This window comes from Rana temporaria, chromosome 8, assembly GCF_905171775.1.
Source record: "Rana temporaria chromosome 8, aRanTem1.1, whole genome shotgun sequence".
In the NCBI taxonomy this organism is placed as follows: Eukaryota; Metazoa; Chordata; class Amphibia; order Anura; family Ranidae; genus Rana; species Rana temporaria.
Window position 1 is genome coordinate 102,824,540 of NC_053496.1, and position 23,269 is coordinate 102,847,808.

The following is a 23,269-nucleotide window of genomic DNA, read 5'->3' on the forward strand; positions in this document are numbered from 1 at the left end:
CCTTTAAAGCAATAATGCTAGCGCAAGACGGCTGCGCATGCGCTCTAAATGCCCGGCTGAAGAAAACTCCTGCACGCATGTGTGGGAGTGACGTAGTCGCGGCTCCGGCCTATCACATCGCCGGAGGCACGAACCCGGAAGACACGCCGAGGGCAAGATGTCAGCTCCTTCGGCGTGGACCGGACTCCGATATGGGGGCTTCGCCGGGAGGTAAGTATTTCATAATAAGCTAGTTTACTTCCGCTTTAAATACCGTAGTTTGTCGCCATTCCACGAGCATGCACAATTTTAAAGCATGGCATGTTTGGGGGTTCTAAGTAATTTTATAGCAAAAAAATAAAATAAAATAAAAACCTGGTCTTAAAGGAAGTAAAGCCAAACTCCATTTAATACTTTGTAAACAGTTACAGCAAACTTTTTATTTTTTGGGGCTGATCATTGTAAGTACCTCTGCCAGTGTTAAATTGTTGTCTCATCTCTAACTGATGCATTCTGCCGGAGAGCTTGTCTTTTTAAAAAACAACAGACTTACTAGCAGGATCAAAAAGCCTAAAAGTCAAAAAGCCTAAAAAAATGAATGCAGCTATCACATCTAAGAATTCCTAAGCAGCAATAGATTACATGTTTGCTTGTGGGTTTAATACCACTTTAATATCATTCCAAAAGTGTTTTTCAAAATGCTAAAATCTGCTGTTTTCCTTAAAATAATACCGGGTGAAACTGTGTATAGGCCCTTACTCAAGCACTTCCTGTTAGAGAGTGACAACTGTGCTTTTGTGTTGTCACCCTTCCACACTGGCATGGACTATGGAATATATAAATACTTCAATGACCAAAGTCTGGCCAGGGGTCCGCCAAACATTTTAGGTTCTTAGATACAAAGTGATGATTTCTTCTATGTAAAAATAAATGATCTGCTCCTGCGAACTACAGTCGACTGATATGTATTTGTTTTGTTTACATTTTTACAAGCATTGAGCTGGAACATGTTTCTTTTGTGCATAATTTCTGCCTATAGCAGCTCTAATAGACATATCAGAACCTCAGTTTTCAAAACTGACAGTCGGCTCCAATAGCTGTGTGGGGGTGATCTCAGCTGGAAAGAATGTACAAGGTAAGTGACATGCCTCCGCTAGAATAGCATAATGAATGCTTCTGCAAGACTCATCCACCTTACCAACCGTTCAGTGTCCTCCACCCCCCCCCCCCCTTTCAATCCCTCCACTGGCTTCCGCTCACCCAAAAAATGTAATTCAAAGTACCAACAATAATTTACAAAGCCGTCCACAACTCTGCCCCCAGGTACATCACCAACCTAGACTCAAAATACCAACCAAGCCGCTCTCTTCGGTCCTCCCAAGACCTCCTGCTCTCTAGCTCCCTTGTCTCCTCCTATGCTCGCCTCCATGATTTCTTCAGAGCTTCTCCCATCCTTTGGAACTCCCTACCCCAATCTGTCCGACTGTCTCCTAAACTATCCATGTTTAGACGATCCCTGAAAGCCCTTCTCTTTAAGGAAGCTTATGCTGCTTCTAACTAATATATTGTTTTACTTTCTCCATCAGCTCATCCCCACAGCTATTACCTTTTGTATCACTTGACCCTCCCTCCTAGATTGTAAGCTCTAACGAGCAGGGCCCTCTGATTCCTCCTGTACCAAATTGTAATGCAACTGCAATGTCTGCCTTCATTTTGTTAAGCACTGTGCAAACTGTTAGCACTATATAAATCCTGTATAATAATAATAATTTATACGGACGAGGGGTCAAATAACTACTAAAGCAGCACTGCCTATGCAGTTTTGAAACAGCATCTAGGATGGCTAAAGGTTAAGTTCACTTTTTCCAGAAAATAATAATTGTACCCGTATTTACAGCAAATAAGTGAATTTATTATTGTTTCTGCAACTATGATCCTCCAGCTTTATTTTCATACCAAGTGTTACAGCACCCAGCGTTCCCCCTCTGCTCCCCACCTCTCCAAACCACATATGATCATGATTTTTTCATAATGGCTGCAGGACTTCCTTCCCCCCCCCAGGTGCCAGGGTCTGGCGGGAACAGCTTGCTCTTTTTTTTCTCACCGTGACCCTTCTGAACCAGCCGTCCATCACCAGCAGCCCAGGACCATCCAACCCCTCCTCAGCGTGAGTCCCTGAATATTCCTGTCCTCTCCCCTTGTTGTGCCATATTACCACTCAGAAGATCCTTTTTCCCCTTGCCATGCCCATTGTTACCCTGTAAACTGTTTCCCTTTCTGCTGTGTCATATGAACTTTGCATAGACGTTTAACTCTTGCTGTGCTATACTACCCCCCCCCCATAGGATAATTTTTCCCTTGAAATGCCTTAAATGTTTTTTTTACCTTAATGCATTGTTTGCATTAAGGTAAAAAAGTTTTCAGTTTCCCTGTGCCCCCTCCGTGTACCTGTGTAAGGCTGCATCTCTTCTCCCCTCTTTACACTGCATTCAAGCAGCAGCAGGAGCCACTGGCTCCTGGACACTTAACCCTTGCTATGCCATACTACCGCCAGAGGATCATTTACCCATGCCGTGCCTTATTGTTGCCCTATGGACTGTTCCCCCTTTTGCTGTACCATATTCCCAGCCTGAGGATCATTTCCCCTTGCTGTGCTTCATTGCTGCCTAGGGTACTGTATCCCTTTTGTTGTGCTGTATTCCCACTCCATGAACTGTTAACCCTTGCTGTGCCTATTACCACCCTGAGGATCATCTCCCTGTGCTGTGCCTATAGCTACCCAGGAACTGTTTATCTATGTTGTGCCCATTGCTACTCTGAACTCTCTCTCTGTGCTGTGTCCTAACACAATCCCTTCCGTACACCCACGTTACAACAAAATCCCACGCGTCGTGTTCCATGGACTACAAGTGCGGTAATCACTTCATGTTTTTTCCACTGAGAACTACAAGTCTGTCTACTGCGAGGAAGGAGGGAGGAGCGCCTGAAATCATGTTATTCCCTAAATATGGGTGGAACACATAATATGGTCCAAACTGGGGAGTTAGCCTTTAAAAAGAGGGATGGCCCAGATGTCTAGCAAGATGGAAAACACTAACTAGTACAGGACAGGTAGTATTGGTAAACATTTTGTGTTTTAAAAAGGTACATAATTAAAAAAAAACACAACAGGAGTAAAATTCGAAGTAGAAATAGAAGAGTTATGTCAAAGATGGTAAAGTGGGTCTTTCTTGCCCTCTTGTGGTGAATGCAAGAATTTTAGCATTAAACACTTCTATTACCCAGAATTCCTGTAACGTAACATTTTAGAAACAGAACATTAAATCACTTGGAGCACTAGAGCTAAATGTATATTTAAACCCGAATGATGGCCCAAATGTTTTTACTTGTTTTGGATAACAAGGGAAGGATTAGAATGGCCCTTCTCAAAATAGGGGGTTCCTCCAGAGGCTGGTAGGGGCTGTAGCTGATCGACTTCCCATATGATAGTTCTGGGTCTAATTCCATTTGGCAGAGCCAGCATGACACTAATGAACCCTTTTGGCTGTCTGGAGGGGTGTAATTCTGACAATCACAGCAGGGGAGGCACATTCTTCCCAATGACCCCCTATGTCAGGGGTATTTTTCCTGCTGACCAACAATGAATTGGTTTTAGCAGCGTTCCCCCAAGACCTGGAAATCATCGCAAGCGTTCATCTGTAGTAAAAAGTTTGAGAAAGGCTAGTTTGAATCTGTCATGTTTCTATTGCTGTGCTCCCTATAAGGTTTGCCCTTGCTTATTTCCCCAGACACAAGGGGAGTTACCAACAGAAGAAACAGGAAATCTGCCTAATGGGAACACAGACAGCAATAGAACAAAAAAAATTATGCCAATATTCTTAAAATTAAAAGGGGTTGTAAAGGAAAAAAAGTTTTCCCTAAATAGCTTCCTTTACCTTAGTGCAGTCCTCCTTCACTTACCTCATCCTTCTATTTTGCTTTTAAATGTCCTTATTTCTTCAGAGAAATCCTCACTTCCTGTTCTTCTGTCTGTAACTACACACAGTAATGCGAGGCTTTCTCCCTGGTGTGGAGAAAGCCTCTTGAGGGGGAGGGGGAGAGCAGGAGTGTCAGGATACCCACTAACACACAGCTCCTTTCTCTATCTGCAAACTAGAGAGCGTCCTGACTTGCCTGCTCACCCCCTCTCCCCTCAAGAGGCTTTCTCCACATCAGGGAGAAAGCCTTGCATTACGGTGTTGAGTTACAGACAGAAGAACAGGAAGTGAGTATTTCTCAGAAAAAATAAGGACATTTAAAAGCAAAATCGAAGGATTAAAAAAACTAATTGGATTTATTATATGGAAAATAAAATAAAAAAGTGTAAAAATCTGACAAAAGTAAAACGTAAATGTTCAGTTAGAACAGGTTTTAATTACTTTAAAAATGAATCTGTATGGTGCAAGATAATAAACTGAAAGTGCTTGTAAAGGTACAAGGTTTATTACCTTCATGCATTCTATAAATGAAGGTTAAAAAAAACAACAACTTCTGTGTGCAGCAGCCTCCCAGAATACTTAAATGAGCACCCTCTTGATCAAGTGATGTCCAAGAGAGCCTTGCCTCTCTGGGGACTCGCACTCCTGATTGGCTATTGGCAGCAGCAGGAGCCATTGTTTCCCATTGCTGTCAATCAAAGCCAATCCGGAGACGGAGGGGGTGGGGCCGAACTGCGTCTCAATGTCAGAATGGACACACAGAGCTGTGGCTTGCCTCGGGTGCCCCCATAGCAAGCTGCATGCTGTGGGAGCATCCAAGAAAAGGGAGGAGTCAGGAGCGCCAGTGTGGGATCCGAGAAGGAGGAGGATCCTGGCCACTCTGTGCAAAACCATTCCACAAAGCAGGCAAATATAACATGTGTGTTATTTTAATGAAAAAAATTTAATTTTTAATTTTTAAATCACTTGAATGTATCTCGTAGTAAAGAAGCCAGGCTTAAAACCACAAACTATAATTTCTAATAGCAGTCTTACCTGGAGTACAAAGGACATCAAAAATAAAACTGGCCAACATAAGAGGGAGAACAGGCCGATAATCACACAAAGTGCCATCCCGTAACTCTTTAGCACGCTCACGAATAGTGTTCATTTCATTGCAGTCCAAAGGAATCTTCTTCAATAGTGATACAACCTCAGACTCCTGATATGCCAACTTCACCTAGAGAGCCAAAAACACAATTCTAAATGCAAACACAACATCTATCAGGATAAAAAAAAAAAAAAAAGTTTCTAATTAAATATGTAATTATTTTGTTTAACATTTTTCGGTGGTACGTGAACCTGTCCTTCGACTATTCACACTACTGCTTGCTTAGAAAATGTAAGTACATTAAAGCGGTGGTTCCCCCTAAAACAAATTTCTAACAATAGATTCGTAAGACCCGTTACACTGCGGGTAGGCTGGCTTTTTTTTTTTTTTTTTTCGTACATACCGAGATCTCCCCGTCTCGTCCCTTGGCGGTGGGCATTCCTAGTTGATTGACGTTCCTCGGACGGGCGCATACGTGACGTCACGACTTTCCGACAGAAGCCGAACGTCATTGCGCAGGCGCCGTATAGAGTCGGCTCTATACGGCGCATGCGCAGCGACGTTCGGCTTCTTTCGGAAAGTCGTGACGTCACGTATGCGCCCGTCCGAGGAACGTCAATCAACTAGGAACGCCCACCGACAAGGGACGAAACGCCGAGATCGAGGTATGTACTAAAAAAAAAAAGCCAGCCTACCCGCAGTGTAACGGGTGTTACGAATCTATTGTTAGAAATTTGTTTTAGGGGGAACCACCCCTTTAATGTACACACCTGACTGTGCAGGAAAGATATGTATAGCTGCTGCATCACTCAGCTTGTCATTTAATTTTTACAGCCTGGCTGCACAGAAGACCTGTCACTTCCAGGCATATATACACAGCCCCCTAAAGTGGTGTACGGGTCCTATTAGCCCATATGAATTAGGCCTTAGGCCCCTTTCACATGGCAAGCCCGCTTGGATCCGCCTGTCCGACACTTGACACCCGTCTGCCATTCCGATCCGCTAAAATCAGACGCATGCCGATCGCTCGCCATCCATCTGGGCGGATCGGATGAGATCTGATGAAAACAGACATGCTGTCCGTTTTCGTACGATCTCTCCATAGGAATTGACGGCACTCTGACAGGCCCCTCCCCGCTCAGTGAGCGGAGACGAACCTGTCATCCGCCGGCTCAGCAAATATCAACGGAGAGATCTCCTGCTGAGCTGGTGAACTACACTGAAACGGTTCCGCCTCATGTGGAAGGGGCCTTAGGGTGGCCACACATTAGAGCTCCACGATTCTGGCTAAAATGAGAATCACGATTGTTTTGCTTAGAAGTTAGATCATGATTCTCTTACGATTCTCGCGGCGTAACATCATCTTTCACATTAAAACCCCCAAAATTGGGCTAACTTTACTGTTTATTTTTTATTATTATTCATTGAAGTGTATTTTTTTCCCCAAAAAATTGCATTTGAAAGACCACTGGGAAAATACAGTGTGACATTAAATAATTCAGCAATTGACATTTTATTCCCTATGGTCTCTGTTAAAATTTATATAATGTTGGGGGTTTCTAGCAAAAAAATATTGATTTTAACTTAAGAAACAAGTGTCAGAAAACGATTTGGACATTAAGTGGTTAAACTTCCCGCATTTACACACAGAAGTTTGATCTAAGGAGGAAGTTCCTTACAATGGTTCATGTTGTTAAAAACTTGGCAGACTGCCCAGATTTTTTCTTTACACACACAAAAGTTTATCCTTTTGATCTAAACTTGGCAGACTGCCCAGATATTTTCTTTTGACAGCTGAGTGAGCAGGTAAAGTCTCTCCACTTGTTATATGAAAAAATCAGCAAACTGCAATGGAGATCGTCAGGGGGGTTAAATGGAGATCACAATTTTTTCAACGACCAATTGTGCAGCTCTACCACACATGCTTCTAATATTTTATCCGATTGATGTGCGATTCAATCAAAATGATCCAATTCACAAAACAACAGAATACCCAAACTTCCCTTCCAATCAATCATGATTCAGTTTAGATCAGATTCAATCAAACTGAGTCAACTGACCAGGGTGGACACTCAATGATAATTTTGCATTAATTGGCAGCTCTGAGATACTTTGTTCATGAAAATTATTGTTTTTCGATTGATCAGATTATGAGATTACATGGTAGAAACAGAGTACAAATGTAAGTTACGATCATATCTTAAAGTGGTTCTAAAGGCTGAAGGTTTTTTACCTAAAAGGTAAAAAAAGTTCTGTGTGCAGCGCCCCAAAATCCTTACCCAAGCCCCCTCCGAGCCAACGATGTTCACGATAGCCTTGGATGTCCCGGGACTCTCCCTCCTTATTGGCTGAGACACCATCTGGAGCCCATTTGCTCCCACGGCTGTCAATCACAGCCAGTGAGCCAATGAGGAGAGAGCTGGGCTGGGGCTGAGCCATGGCTCTGTGTGTCTTATGGACACATAGATCAGTGGCTCGGAAGCCAGAATATAGCAGTGCCCCCAGGGCAAGTGGCTTTCTCTGGGGGGCACTGCTTGAGTGGGGAGGAGCTAGGAGTGCCAGGGGGGACCCGAAAATGATCGGTGCTGCTCTGTGCAAAACCACCCGACATAGTAGGTAAGTATAACATGTTTGTTATTTTATAAAAATAAAAACTAAGCTTTAATACCACGCTAACTATGGATCATAATGCAAGTCCCTGTGTGTGGCATTTTAGCGTGCATGCGAGAGACATATGCAGCGTCCAGTCCTGTTGATTTTGACAGCATCTGGGGAGGATGTAGCATCTGTCCCACCCAGGTGCACTAAAACGCTGGGAGGGACACACTGCAGCTAAAAAGTCCCATGTGCAAGGGGCCTTAAAAGGTACACTTTACGTATAAGGATTTGCTTTGAGTATTTATCACCTAAAGCTAGTCATTTTAATGGGCTTATGTAAACGTTTATTTCCGCTTTAAATGTCTGGGCACAGGTTATTTTTTAATTATTATGTCCTCATTTACCATGGCCCACCAGCTCATAAGGGTGGTCATACCAAAAAAAATTGATGTCACAAAAATTGTATATTTCATGAGACAACATTCATTAGACAACAGATCTACCAGCATTTAGACCACGACTATAGCTACAGCCTATATTAGATGACTGCCGCTCAGTAAAAAGACAAACAGGTTTGGCACAATGGCTGAGTACAAACAAGTAATGCTGAACAGTACAAGTATGACAGTCTACTCTGCAATCAGCAGAATTATTTTGAAGCCACACTGCTACATACACCTTAAAATCGTGCAGTGACATCTAGCTTTAGTTTTTGAGGGACTCTTGAGAATACAGCAAATATATACTTTTTAATGTGATCCAGTCAGATTGAATAACTAGCCTGTGTTCAAAGGATGTAAACAAGGGCTATGCAGCAAGTTGCATGTGTGTGTATATAATATTTCTAGTACTGGAGCTATCCTATTTAGATGGTATTCAGTGGAGAAGAGCCAATTGTATATTGACAGCATTCTTCAGGATCCCTATGGATGTGCTTCCTCAATGTACATTCTTACTTGAGAATATGAACTAAAAACATGTTCATCTAGTGAGATCCTGCATTTAACATAGATGCAGAGTTCTTTGTTTAAATACATCTGCAGGCAGAAATCTAAATTGGTTAAACTGTTGAGGATCCTAAAATGGCACTCGGAAATAGCTGAAATCAGGAAAAAAATAAATGATTGCAAACTTGCCAAGAGCTGCCAGCTGTACAAGATGAATGCTAGGATAAAATGAGAGCCACTCATTAGTTCGTGTTCTCCGAGTCAGTCTCAGTAATGATATTTTGAGATACCATACGGTTGCACATCAAAAGAGAGAAAGCAAGAACACAGACCAACCAATCAAATAAAGCCAACCATCTCTAGTTGCACTGTATTTTACACTGGTTTTATTTAAATCCGGCCAAAACATTTTACTGCGATGTATCCCATCTTTTACTAAGATGGGATACAGCATGGAGTTATTAAAATGCTAACCTGTAACAAGATGGAGTCACCCAGAAACTATTTCCACATAAGTTATAAATGAACTGTTGTAAACCTCTTTGTTCTGAGTTCTTTCTCCTACTTTTAGCCTTGTCTAGACAATGTAGGAATGAGAGGATGTCTATAAGACTAGGCCCAGGATGGTAGCCATTGTTACTGATGTGTGGTATGATGGTTAGAGGCAGGGGGATAGAAAAAGACGCAAGGCCTTGTGCCTTTGGTTAAGATTTATTTTTTATTTTATGGGTTTCTTTCATGTTATTTACAGAAAGTTTACACTTGGAAATTTCACACTAAAAACCATGAAAAAAACATTTATTAAAATAAAGAGGTTATACTTGTCTGCTCTGTGCAATGGCATTGCACAAAGCAGTCCCTTACCTCCGCTTCTGGAATCCCCCCGCTGGTGCTCGCCACTACTTCCTGTGGGTGCCCCCATGGCAAGCCATTAGCTACAAGGGCACCAGTGTTGGCGTGCTCCAGAGTCGGGCTGTGTACGTCCATAGACACACACACAGCGTGGCTGAGCCAAGCTCTCCGCTCTCTCCTCACAGGATTTGACTGACAGCAGCAAGAGCTTGTGGCTCTCGTTACTGCCTGAACCTCCTGTGAGACCAGAAAGTGAAGGGAGAAGACCTGCAGCTGGGACAGTGCTGGATCGGTGTCAGTATAGTTAGTGAGGATTTTTTTACTTTAAAGTGGAACTGTAGACCAGAAATTCAAATTGGCGGACAGGCAGGATTTTTAGTGCAGAAGAGACATTAAAGCTACTTACCCTGCTTGTCTGCCCCTATACAGTAAGCTGCTCACTGCACAAAATTGACAAAACTCCCACACATGTGCGGGAGTGACATCATCATGGCCTGGACAATGACAGCGGCTGGCGATCAAGACCCGTAAGCCGCCGCCCCCCCCCCCCCCCCCCCCCCCCGAAGATGTCAGCAGCCAGCGGGGAATTCCAGGGACGGGGCATAGTTGGATTCAAGGTGAGAGTGAGTATAGTTCTGCTTTAAGGCAGGTAATACATTAAAAGTAAAAAACTGTTCGATTTTAGAACCACTTTAAAAGAGATGTATGTTTTTTCTTTTTTTAAGAATCGTACACAACTAGGTGAATGCAGAATCGGTCCGATGCTGCATCTGTCCCTTTGGCACCTTTAACACTGAGAATTGAGCAATCAAACACCGTCAATCGCTCGGTTCTGACAGCTCTCTGCTCTGCCCCCCCACTGTGCTCACTGGAACCCTGGGCTGTGGAGAGGGTGGGAGCGGCTGGTTCAGGCTCTCAGCCTCAGCCCATATGCCGGACCAGGCATATGGGCAGATGCCAATTTCATTGTCGCAATCTTGCCCAAGCCTAAACAGCTCTGTGGCTTCAGTCCGTTGCCTGCTGAAAAGGGTTCACAAGTGTGCAGAACAAATTAAGGAGCTTTGCCTGTAGTTCTCCTTGTCAGCTGTGTATTGCAATCTATCTCTGTTGGAGAGATAACTTCTTACTTTGTTTCTGCCCTCATGTCAGGACAAGAAGTGACGATTCATATTTCCATAGGGGACACAGACCAAAAGCAAAAACATGACAAAGCAATGTGACGTTTCGGTGCAGACCTGTCCCTTCCTCAGGCAGACCCTAGACCCTTGTCTATCGTGAAATGTGATTTCACTTTGATTTCCCCAACAGCAGCTCCATCTGCTGCTAGTTACTACAGCAATTGTCATTTCAAATTACAGATAAAAATAAAAAAGGCATTTTAGTATATGATATACTAATATGACGTATATGATGCCAAATATATCGACAAAAAGACAGAAATGAAGAGCTACACATTGGTCCTAAAGATTCAGATTTATGAAGACGACAAACCTCCAGTGCCTTGGTGGATGCAGGGGGTCTCTGAAGTTCCAGAGCAAACATGCCAATACAGAAAGCCAGGTTGTGGTACTCCTGACGCTCACTTAGCACAGTCAGAAGAAAAGCAGCTTTGGATAGGGTGTTTGTAGCAATCCAAGTCTGCTTAGTTGTGGAAACTTTGTTCTTTTTACCCTGCCAGGAAAAGCAAAATGCATTGTAAGCTCCAAGAGATATTTAGGAAATGCTAGTTTTACATTTATTTAAAAACAAATTATAAAAATAAGCACAACTTCAAATTTGAGAATAAAAAAGTGTGGGACTTATCAGCTTTGAAAATTTGCAAACTGTTATTGAGTTTTATACATGAAATTTTAGCATTAAAAACCTTCATAATATAGTAACAAGTATGTATTTGTGTGCTACAAATAAACTGCATTTTGGAGAAACACACACAAATCTGGAAATGTCCCGTTTTCCACATGTCCCCCTATAGTATTCTGCAGCTCACAAAGAAGGCGCTATAACGGCAGCGTTATCAAAGCTCAATAAATCATGGGTACGGAGTCCAACATTCCCTGCATGATAATATGAGCCAGATTTTCTCCTGATGGATTGTTTACAAAGCAGTACGTTCATCTATGGCTTACAAAAATTGGCAGTTATTTTGGCCGGGAAAGATCTGGAACCAGAATTTCTACAAATACATTTCCTGCCTAAACAACTTTAACCACATGTGGTATTTTGGCACACAAATAACACCCTAAAAATGTATTTAATTAAGATAAGTTATTTACTGATTCCTAACCTCAAACTAACCTTAAAGTGGAGGTTCACCCAAAAAATAAATTTTTAACATTAGATTGAGGCTAATTACGGGAAGCAGAATCGGGTTTTTTTTTTTAAATCAATGCAGTACTTACCGTTTAGAGATAGATGTTCTCCGTGGCTTCCGGGTATGGGCTGCGGGACTGGGCACTCCTATTTGATTGACAGCCTTCCGACCGTCGAATACAGCGCGTCACGAGTTTCCGAAAGTAGCCGAACGTCGGTGCGCATGCGCCGTATAGAGCCGCACCGACGTTGGGCAACTCATGGCGCGCTGTATGCGACCGTCGGAAGGCTGTCAATCAAAGAGGCTCTTTCAGGGCGCTTTGCAGGTGCTATTTTTAGCGCTAAAGTGCCTCAGTTTGAAAGCAGCACAAGACAAACCCGGCACCATTGTTTAGAGCCTCTCTTCCTATTGTATAAGCCAATAATAGAATGTGCATAATTGCAGTAAACAAGGCGCTACAAACTTAAAACAATTTGCCAGCATATATTCTCAGGAAGCGTTACCTTTTCACAGAAATAACCTGGGCAAAGCGGATAACATTATTTGTGATTACACCGCAGAATGCAAAAGCCAGCACTGGATTTTTGCACTTCTCAAGCAGATATAACAAAATAATTGTAATGATATATTTAAAAATACCCAACAGAAGCAAATACGAGAAGTTTGCTGTTACAAATTACATATAATTTAAAGCGGTAGTAAACCCGTAGCAGCTTTTTTTTTCATACCTGAAAGGCAAAAGGCATAATGAGCTAGTATGCACCGCATACTAGCTCATTATGAAATACTTACCTTGGAACGAGGCGTGGGGAACTTACCTGGTCCACGCCGAGGGAGATGTCATCTTGCCTCCGCGTGTCTTCCGTGTATCGCCGCTGAGTGGCTGGAGCGGCGATGTCATCACTCCCGCGTATGCGCGCGGGAGACTTCTTTCCGGCAAGGTCTGGCGGCTGCTGGGCCTTTAGCCGAGGAACCCCCCTGTGCATGCGCCACTGCAGTCAGCGGCTCATTGCGAGGGGAATATCTCCTAAACCGTACAGGTTTAGGAGATATTCTTTTTACCTACAGGTAAGCCTTTTTATAGACTTACCAGTAGGTAAAAGTGCTAGTACAGAGTTTACTACCACTTTAAGTCTATTTTTAATATCAGAGACATTTGTTTGAGTTCTTTACCTTTGTTGGAGGCTGCTCCACCTTCAGGTCAGGTGGGTTAAGCAGTAGATCGTGAGCTAGCTCCACTGTGAGACGACAAGCTTCATTACTATATCCATGAGCATACAGAGCCTCGGCACAAGCAAAAAGTACCTGAAAATGATAAACAATCAAGTAATTTGGATGCAATTACATACAATAAAGTACAATAATGAGCTGATAAGTCATTACCATGATATTCCAGAGCAAGCTGCTTAACTCGAATGACTCGTTCCATGCCATGGAATAAATTATCAGCCAACCACACTGACAAATTACAAAATTGCCCAATAAGGCTTCATTTACACGGGCGTACTGATCTGTACATTTTCAGCCATGTAGGATGCACAAGTGTTCCATGCAGTCGCATACAGGCAGCCTGATCTAAGAAATGACATAAGGGTGGTTGCATAGACCTCCAAGCTCATTCCAGACTGTACATCGGTGTGGGAACATTACACAAATCAGAACACAGACTTCATTCTGATTCCTGCATCGGTCCCTCAAGGATGTACAGTCACGAGTGCGATTAAGATCTGTGCAGCCCACTCCCCTATCATTGATTTGGACAAGCAACCTGCACGGAACAGACGTGCATCCGATGTGGCTGAAAATGGTTCTTCGCATTGGTGTATGGATCGGTCTGCCCATAGGAACAAGGCTTAAAGGAACTGCTGATCCATGGAAATAGATCTGAAGTCACAATTTCTAGGGTCACCATACATGTTACAACCTGACTATTTAATATGAGGACCTACCTATTCTATCCAATCAATTTTTTTTTCAGTCAGGCAGGCCCTTGCACTACCTTTTTGGTGGATTTAAACAAGACTGTGTGGTCTTTAACTGAACAGAAGGCTTACTGGATTCCCATTGGAAACACTGGTTAAAGACTTCCTTTCTCGACAGGAAGTGAGGGGAATTCGCCACACTAGGGACACAGATGGCAATTAAAACCAGAGAGGCTCTAACCCTTCTACTTGCCTCCTGTTCCAATGACAGTGGTAAAATGTGGATTTTCCCATAACTTTCTGTCCTGATGAAAACCGTAACCAGGACAAAGCGTGTGAGCCTCCTTAGTGAGTCATAGACCACAATATAAACCTGATAGGACTATAAAAAGAAATAGGATTTTTGTACTCCCCATAAAATCCTTCTCTTGGGGTGCATTGGAGAGACACAGCTTGATGGTAATAAGCAACCAAGGATTAAACTGCCAGCCCCCAAAATACTATAACCCCTCCCACCTTGCCAGTTGTAGCAGCCAGTCTAAGAAAAAAAAAATGGCATATGGGGGGGCATTTTTTTTTTTTTTAAATATGGGGGCTTGTGGGACTTTAAATGAAGCAAGGCCTACTGTGGTCCTGTGCCTCCATCCCTAATCAGTAAAAAAAAAAAAAGGGCGAGAGATTGGGACTTTATATTTATTTATTTATTAAAATGCTTATTGGGAGCGCAGTCATTACCCGAAGGCCTCGATGCGCTCATAGAACCAACATATACATGTACAAAACAAATCTCTCATTACTGTAGGATAACAATATAAAACCACATAATAACATTTAAAAGAACTAAAAATACTAATATCTTACCCTAATTAGGGCCATACACTTGAGAAAATAAAAAAGGTTTTAAAAACGTCCTGAATTTTAATAAATCCTTCTCACATCTTATGTATAGAGGTAGAGAATTCCAGAATATTGAACCTTGTGCATCAAGCGTCCTCCCTCCACATTTAGTTCTTCTAAATTTAGGGACCGTCAAATTAGCCTGATCAGCAGATCTCAATGATCTGTTGGGAACGTAACAGGTGAATTTTTCTTGCAGATAACCTGGGCCTATCTTACGGATAGCTTTGTGGACGATACAGCCCACTTTGAACAAAACCCGTTCAGCAACCAGTAGCCAATGCAGGGCTTTCAGAGATGGTGTAATATGGTCCCGACGACCCACACCCGTTAATAACCTAGCTGCGGCATTTTGGATCAGTTGAAGCTTAAGCTTGCGGTGGTAAAAAAAATATACGAATATGTAAAAACAAAAGTATAATTATGTATAGAAAAATATACTTTATTAGTTAATATATGTATAATATCAACTTTCAGGGCAATTTTCCATAACAATATTCATATGATTTCAAAGATATCACATAACAATATTCCCTGATCCAATAAAATGTCATCTATATACATACACATATTACAAAATATCTATTTAGCCTATAATCTTACTCCTTTCTGTCATTGTTGTTAAAAAGATATATACTATTTATACTGATTAGGGATGGGAGGCATAGGACAGTAGGCTTTGCTTCATTTAAAGTCCCACAAACCCCCATGTTTTTGAATACTCCAATTCAGGAGTGGAAGCGTGCGGTGGTGGTTTATTATTATTCTCAGCCATGTATTTCTATCCATAACTAGCCCTATGGTTCTCAATAATACCCCAATCCTATATTATAAAAACATTAGTCCTCATGGGACATATGGCGTCCTCTCCATGTTTTCCATGGGTACATTTTTTGTTGTTAATGTGTGTTTGGTGCTTGTGTCTGGGTACTGCTGGGCCGTCTGGGGTGCTTCAACCAATTTGGGAGCTGCGACGCGCACTGCTGGTTCCCTCCCTTCCTCCTCTTTTATGACACGGGTTGGGTGGGCACATTGTCACAGCTCGTTGACGTCACGCCTCAAGCCGCATGTGCAGCATCCTCGTGGCGACAACATCTTTGTTCTGCGACATTGGAGTTTGATTTTGGTGCCAATCGCTGGACAGCAGAGTCGTTGGCGCTTCCCTCTCCCTTTGCACACCAGCGTGATGTTGGGGGCTGTGATATGGCGGCGCTCCTTCATTAGGCACCGTCCAGAGGTGGGCTAGGCATCCTTGGTTCCTTTCTCCATATTTATGGTTCTCACCTCCTCACTTTAGGCATGCCCATGCCTCTTACATGTCACTTCTCATCTCTGGTTTCTTTCTATCCTCAGCTCAGTATTTCTACTCTTTTCTTGGTGGTTCTCTTTATCCCATTTCACTCTCCCCTCTTTTTCCTTCTTTCCCTTTCCATGTTTTTTCCTCTTCCTTTCTGGCTGTTCTATTCTCATTACCTAGGTGCGCATCTGTTTTCTCACATCACTATGGGTCACCCCACCTATGTTAATTTTTTACCTGCCCATTCTTTCACAGATGTCCCACATTTAATTCCTCAGAAACGCGCCATGGATGCCTGTCTACCATGGTTGCTGCCTTTGTTGGCTGCTGTCGCTGTGCATGGTCCCACACCTCCCATGGGTGATGTCCTTTAATGGCCCGCGGTTTCCAACATTGCACAATCAGCACACATATGGTTTTGTAAGTAGTTTCTAACAGGAGGGTCCCTTATTTTTACTGTCTCATTTTTTGACCGTCAGATCATTTACATATATTTTTCATTTTTTCTTAGATAGATAATATTGGCTTGCCCCTGAAGAGTGACCTAAAGTCATGAAACGCGTTGAGCTATCAGCTGCCATATTCTATACCAATCGTGCTTTGACCATGAATTTTATGCCATCTGTGTACCCATAAGACATGTTCACATGACTATATATGTAACTTTTATCATCACATGTAATGTATATCTTTTTATCAACAATGACAGAGGAGTAAGATTATAGGCTAGATAGATATTTTGTAACGTGTATGTATGGAGATTACATTTTATTGGATCGTGGAATATTATGTGATATCTTTGAAATAGTTTTAAGAATATTGTTATGTAAAATTGCCCTGAACGTTGATATTTTTACATATTTATATATTTTTATATATTTTTTATCACCATGCGCTTCATATAAAGTCCCAATCTCTCGCCCTTTTTTTCAGCATATGTCCCTCAAGACATGCAATGAAAAAAACAAGATATTTAGTTCACATACCGTATTTGACGGCGTATAAGACCACTGGGCGTATAAGACGACCTCCTAATTTTCCAGCTAAAATGTAGGTTTTGGGATATACTCGCTGTATAAGAAGACCCCCTTCCTACTAGTCATGCCTCGCCTCACCTCACTGTGCCATTACATGCCAGACTGTGCCCAATTACATGCCTCACTGTGCCCCACTACATGCCTCACTGTGCCCCACTACATGCCTCACTGTGCCCCACTACATGCCTCACTGTGCCCCACTACATGCCTCACTGTGCCCCACTACATGCCTCACTGTGCCCCACTACATGCCTCACTGTGCCCCACTACATGCCTCACTGTGCCCCACTACATGCCTCACTGTGCCCCACTACATGCCTCACTGTGCCCCACTACATGCCTCACTGTGCCCCACTACATGCCTCAGTGTGTCACTGCTTACCTTATCCGTGACATGCAGACCGCGTCCGTACATTTTTCAAAAGCTGTGCCCCTCTTTCTGCTGTTCCGTGATAGGCCGAACACTCCGCTTCCCAGGAGACACTGGCCCGGATTCAGAAAGGAGTTACGACGGCGTATCTCTGGATAAGCCGTCGTAACTCCGAGTTGCGGGGTCGTATCTATGCGACTGATTCATAGAATCAGTTACGCATAGATTTCCCTGAGATCCGACCGGCTTAAGTGTCTTACACCGTCGTATCTTAGGCTGCATATTTACGCTGGCCGCTAGGTGACGCTTCCGTATATTTACGCAAGGAATATGCCAATTAGGTAGATACGCCGATTCAGAAACGTACGTCCGCCGCATTTTTTTTACGTTGTTTACGTTCGGCTTTTTTCCGGTGTAAAGTTACCCCTGCTATATGAGGGGTATCCTATGTTAAGTATGGACGTCGTTCCCGCGTCAAATTTTGAAAATGTTACGTTGTTTGCGTAAGTCGTTCGCAAATAGGGCTGTACGTAAGTTACGTTCATGTCTAAAGCAATGACGATTTGCGGCGTAATTTCGAGCATGCGCACTGGGATTCTTTCACGAACGGCGCATGCGCCGTCCGTAAAAAACGTCAAATACGCGGGGTCACATGAAATTTAAATAAAAAACACGCCCACATCATCCAGATTTGAATTAGGCGGGCTTACGCCGCACCACATACGTTACGCCGCTGTAACTTAGGGCCCAAGTTCTTTCTGAATACGGAACTTGCTCCTTAATTTTTGGCGGCGTAACGTATCTGAGATACGTTACGCCCGCCAATAGATACACCAATGTATCTGAATCCGGGCCACTGTGTTTAGTGTTCCGCCTATCACGGATGCCCTTTCGTCCTCGGTCTCAGACGAGAGGGCATCCGTGATAGGCGGAAAACTAAACACAGTGTCTCCTGGGAAGCGGAGTGTTCGGCCTATCACGGAACAGCAGAAAGAGGGGCGCGGCTTTTCAAAAAAGGACGGCCGCGATCTGCATGTCACGGTCCCGGATAAGGTAAGCATTAGGTTACCAGCGTATAAGACGACCCCGACTTTGAAGAAGAATTTCAGGGGTTAGAAAGTCGTCTTATACGCCGGAAAATATGGTATATTGCAATACATGTTTAAGCCGACCAACTGCGTCAAAGCAGTCCCTCTTATGGCCAGACCTACACTGCCTTGCCACTGCAAATGCTACGGTGGACATCATACCAACAAGAGATACAGGTAATAAACAAAGACATACAAAAGTAGTCCAAAGAGAGGAATGGGTAAACCAACACAGCCCAACCAGCCGAACAAGAACAAACCCATACCAAAGTGAAAACAAGAGCGTTAAACAGTCGCTTGCAGAACGGTTATGCCTTGGAGCCAATGCTATTCAGTTTGTATATTAAGGATATAGGGTTTGAAAACAAAGGGATACATTTCAGATTTTGCTGATGATACCAAATAGTGCCAGGAAATAACTTCAGGAAGACCCTGACAAAATAAGGGGTTGGGCAACATCATGACAGATGAGGTTCTGGATTGATAAACGTAAAGTTATGCACTTGTGTTCCAAAAAATGCACAGGCAAAAATACACATTAGGGGCTCCCCTGGAAAAATCAGTGATAGAAAAAGGCTCTGGGGGTGCTTGTAGATCACAGACTAGAACGAGAAAAGTAAAGTAAAAGGGCAGCAAAATGACTAAGGGGGGTGGAGGACCTCCGCTATTGGGGCCGATTACAGTTATTCACTTTGTAGAAGAGGCGCTTAAAGAGATTGTAAAGGATTTTTTTTTCTTTTAAAATAACAAATGTTATACTTACATCCACTGTGCAGTTCGTTTTGCACAGAGTGGCCTCGATCCTGCTGTTCTGGGGTCTCACGGCGGCTCTAGCGGCTCCTCCCCGCAATAGCTAACCCCCTCTGGGAAGCTCTCTCCCGAAGGCATTACCTTGCGGGCACGCTCCCGTGTCATACAGTCGGTGTCCATAGCCCCCGAGCGTATGACACGGCCCCGCCCCCCCGGCGGCCGCGTCACTGGATTTGATTGACAGCAGCGCAGCGGTTGGCTCCCGCTGTTATCAATCTATCCAATCAACACAGAGACTCCGTGGAGAACAGGATGCTGGGGGACGCGCAGAGCATGTGAACTGGCTCAGGTAAGTACAACAGGGGGGCTGGGGGGCTCGTGACAGCCAGGTATTTTTTCACCTTAATGCATCCTATGCATTAAGGTGAAAAAACACAAACCTTTACAACCCCTTTAAGAGGTAATATGATTACAATGTACAAATATATCAAAAATTTACTTTAGTAACTAAATGAAAAAGTAACAGTTAATTCTAAGGTCCCTGAAGAGGACACGTGGCCACAATTTGTGGTTAGAAGAAAAGAGGTTTAACTTTGGATTGCAGTAACATGTAGAACTCCCTTCCCCAGTAAGTAGTACTAGGTGGAAGTGTTGACAACTGAAAAAAAACTTTTAGATGTCTTCCTCCAAAAGCAGAACATACAGGTCTAAGGAAATGGGTAAATAAATAAAATCACACGTATACGTTGAAATTACTGGACCTGTGTTTTTTTTTAAATAAATTATTTAACTATGAAATTAACATCCGCAGGAGCAGATACACTTAGTTTGTTGAACTTAGAGATGGTGTAAACAGCAGAACAGGTAGCAACCTTATGGACTCGACAGACAAAGCTTGATGAAAAAAAAGAAACCCAAGAAGCACTCACTGCCTTACTAAAAAGGGTATTAAAAGGAAAAGGAGGCACTTTATCTCATAACCCAGTTCAAATCAAATGGAGCTTCTTACAAGCCAATGCTGATAACTCATAAATCCTACTAGACAGTGAAAGGCTACCTTACATGGTTAATACCGTCTAGGAAATGTCCCAATTTGTTTAAAAATAGGGGTCTTCTAACACTGACAATAAAAAATTGAAAACCCATGGTTAGAGTGGGCACCAAACAGAGGAGGCAACACGTGCAAGACTTAACAAGTAAATAAACCATGAGAAATGTGAAGTGCAACCCCTAGTAAAAATAAAAGGAGTGTTTCCCGGTAAAGCTGTCAGAGCAAATGTGCAGAGTAGCTTAGAATCAAAGTAGATACAATAAGTAGCGCACACAGTCTATACCAGTGGTCCCCAAACTGTGGCCCAGGGTCTGAAAATGGCCCTGTGCTTGCCTGTATCAGGCCCTTGGGACACAATTTTTCCTACTGATACAATGTACTATTCATTCTACGCCAACACTTGGGCATAATTCCTATCACTAATTATATATATATATATATATATATATATATATATATATATATATATATTTATTAGGGCATTATTCCTACCATTGACACCAACAATAGGGCGCTTTTCTTCCCATTGACACCAACGATGGGACACTATTCCTTCCACCGACTCCAACTGCAGTGTCCCATTCCTCCCAATGACGGGGCATTATTTCTTTCCCTAATAACAGTGGGGCAATATTCCTCTTACCAACATCAATGATGGGGCATTCTTTACTCCCATGGATGCTAGGAGATTTTCCACTCCCCCTGGCCACAGTCCCGCCCCCTAAAAGTCTGAAGGATAGTGAACTGGCCTTTTGTTCAGAAAGTTGAGACATCTGGTCTATACGATAGTCATATCTCATATGCCCAGCCTGTAATCCAGAATATATGTAAACAGACAGAGAAGTAATTCCCTCACATACTTCCTAGCAGTGTTCATTTTGGCAGCAAATTTCAAGTTAGTTTTAGTAATTTTTTTACTAAAATGCCATTTTAGTTTTAGTCGTATATTAGTCATCACAATTGTCTGCTGGTAGTTACAGCAGCCTCTTAAGGAAAACATAAGCACACAGTTTCACAAACACATAAGGCTGGGTTCACACTACGGTTTTCCCGTCCGTCAGCCGCATACGATTTCAGTATTGAAAACGTACGGGCCCGGACGGGAAAACGTATAGATAGAGAATGCATTGCAAATCGTATGCACTCAGATGCATCCGGGTGCGTACGATTTGCTGGCAAAACGTTTTTTAAACGTCCGCAAAACCGTGTTCAACCACGGTTTTGCGGTCGTTTTTAAAACAGTATGGCAAACGCATACGTTTTCCTTTAACATTAATGTTAATGGAAAACGCACATGTGTGCGGTTCCATACGTTCCCGTCCGTTTCAGCCGCATACGGTTTTCCATATAAATCGTATGCGGCTGACGGACGGGAAAACCGTAGTGTGAACCCAGCCTAAGAGGGGGAAAAAACTCACACAGCTTGTAATTACTCACAACTGGAAGTCTTCAGAGACAGACAGAGTATTACATCAGACTGATCATTTCAACTGCACTAAAGATGATCTGAAATGGACACGCCCCCTCTTGCCTTCTCTACTGAGAAAGGTTTCCTCTCCGGATTTTGCTGCCTTGGACACTATCTGTGCATGGGGGAGAGTTTGATCAGTCACAGGATTCTCTCCCCCATTACACCATCTCTGACATGATTTGTGAATCAGCGAAATAACTTTTCTCAATGGAGAAGAGGTTGTGTCCCTATCTGATCTTCTCTAGTGCAGCTTAGCCTGCAGGCTGAAAGTTCTAACCCTCACAATGCTGAAAGTTCAGCCACAGGCAGAGGACAGGGAAGCTCAGCAGTGAAGATTTGTTTTTAATTTTTATTTATTTTTTATTATTATTTCAATACAGGTTACATCAAGCCACCCAACGTGGACAGCAACCGGCCCTAAGGAGTGCCGGCATATACAACAAAGAAGGAGAAAAAAAAAAAAAACACATAATAGGTACAACAGAAAAAAACGAAAAAAAAAAAAAAAACTTTAGTGAAAACATCCTGCCCCCCCCCCCCCCCCCCCCCAATGCTTGCCCAGTCAGGTACGAAGACTTGCCGACCTCCATGCGGAGTCGGTCAACCTAAAGCATGTGTATAGTCACACGCTCCCCACACCCCCCCACCGGATACTATTTTTAGAAATTACTCCCCCAGGACCCCCGCCCCCACCGACATTGAAATAGTTCAATAAACCGGATAGCTCATAGACCCCTAGAATTCCAACATAAAGACTCCGCCATCACTCACTCTGATGCTGTATGCATGGAAGTCAACCACCCACCCCCCCCCCAAACCTTATCAAATGTAGTCAGGGCCCCCCTACGTAGCCTTATAGAAGGGGACAGCCTTGTTAACCAATACTTTCAGCAGTGAAGAGTCCAGCAGCCTGCCCATTGTGAGACATACTTCATTAGAGGCAAGTAATGTAACTAGAGCTTTAGAGGGGAAAAAAAACTTTTTTAGCAAAATATTTTAGCTCTAAATTAATAAATTTGTACTATATTAAATGATTACCTCCATTCTATTTTCCTGGTCAAGAGGCTTTATTCCTGCAAATATATCTTGCTCTTCTTCTGTCCCTTCCTCTGCCTTCTCATCTTCGTTTTTAGCTGCCTCTTGGGGGTTTACATAGTAAGCTTGATAGTCATCTTCCTCCTCCCCCTTTTCATGGGTCTCACTTTCCTCTGTGCTTTTACTTTCCCCTTGACCACCTCCAATTGCTCCATTTTTGGCTACTTCTTCTGGTTTGAGGCTTTTACCCTCCACATCATCTGCAACGATCGGGTCCTCCTCTCCACTGCCAGCAGCAGTTGTAGCTTCCACGATCAGATCAGCATCAACCTTAGGAATTGATTGACTGACAATGGCTGAAGGTTCCATGCCTTCTGAATAATACACACCTCCTTCATCCTCAAAGTTGTCTCGATACCTTCTACTTAAAGGGGATTCTATGAAGCTAAAGGTATTACTGGCTTCAGCTCCAAGTGCCAAGCTGCTATCATCAAGACTCATTTCAGCCATGTCTGGTTCCAGTGAACTGTCTTCACTGCTCATTCGACGCTTGCCACTGTGCTTACTGGCCATACACTTGCTTGCTGGCATCTTTGT

At 43.1% G+C, this 23,269-nt stretch overlaps 1 protein-coding gene across 6 annotated transcripts in view; it reads right to left on the minus strand.

Annotated features, from left to right (window-relative positions):
* The window catches only part of ZSWIM8 (zinc finger SWIM-type containing 8), a 137,059-nt gene that overhangs the window by 47,534 nt on the left and 66,256 nt on the right, over nucleotides 1-23,269 (minus strand). For all 6 annotated transcript variants that reach the window (XM_040320440.1, XM_040320444.1, XM_040320442.1 and 3 more), the window contains 4 exons: nucleotides 22,676-23,269; nucleotides 12,928-13,059; nucleotides 10,935-11,114; nucleotides 4,992-5,175 (listed from right to left, as the gene is read on the minus strand). The exon at nucleotides 22,676-23,269 is cut by the window's right edge and continues 457 nt beyond it. In XM_040320440.1, the coding sequence (XP_040176374.1) occupies nucleotides 4,992-5,175; nucleotides 10,935-11,114; nucleotides 12,928-13,059; nucleotides 22,676-23,269 (1,090 nt within the window). The remainder of the gene's footprint in view (nucleotides 1-4,991; nucleotides 5,176-10,934; nucleotides 11,115-12,927; nucleotides 13,060-22,675) is intronic.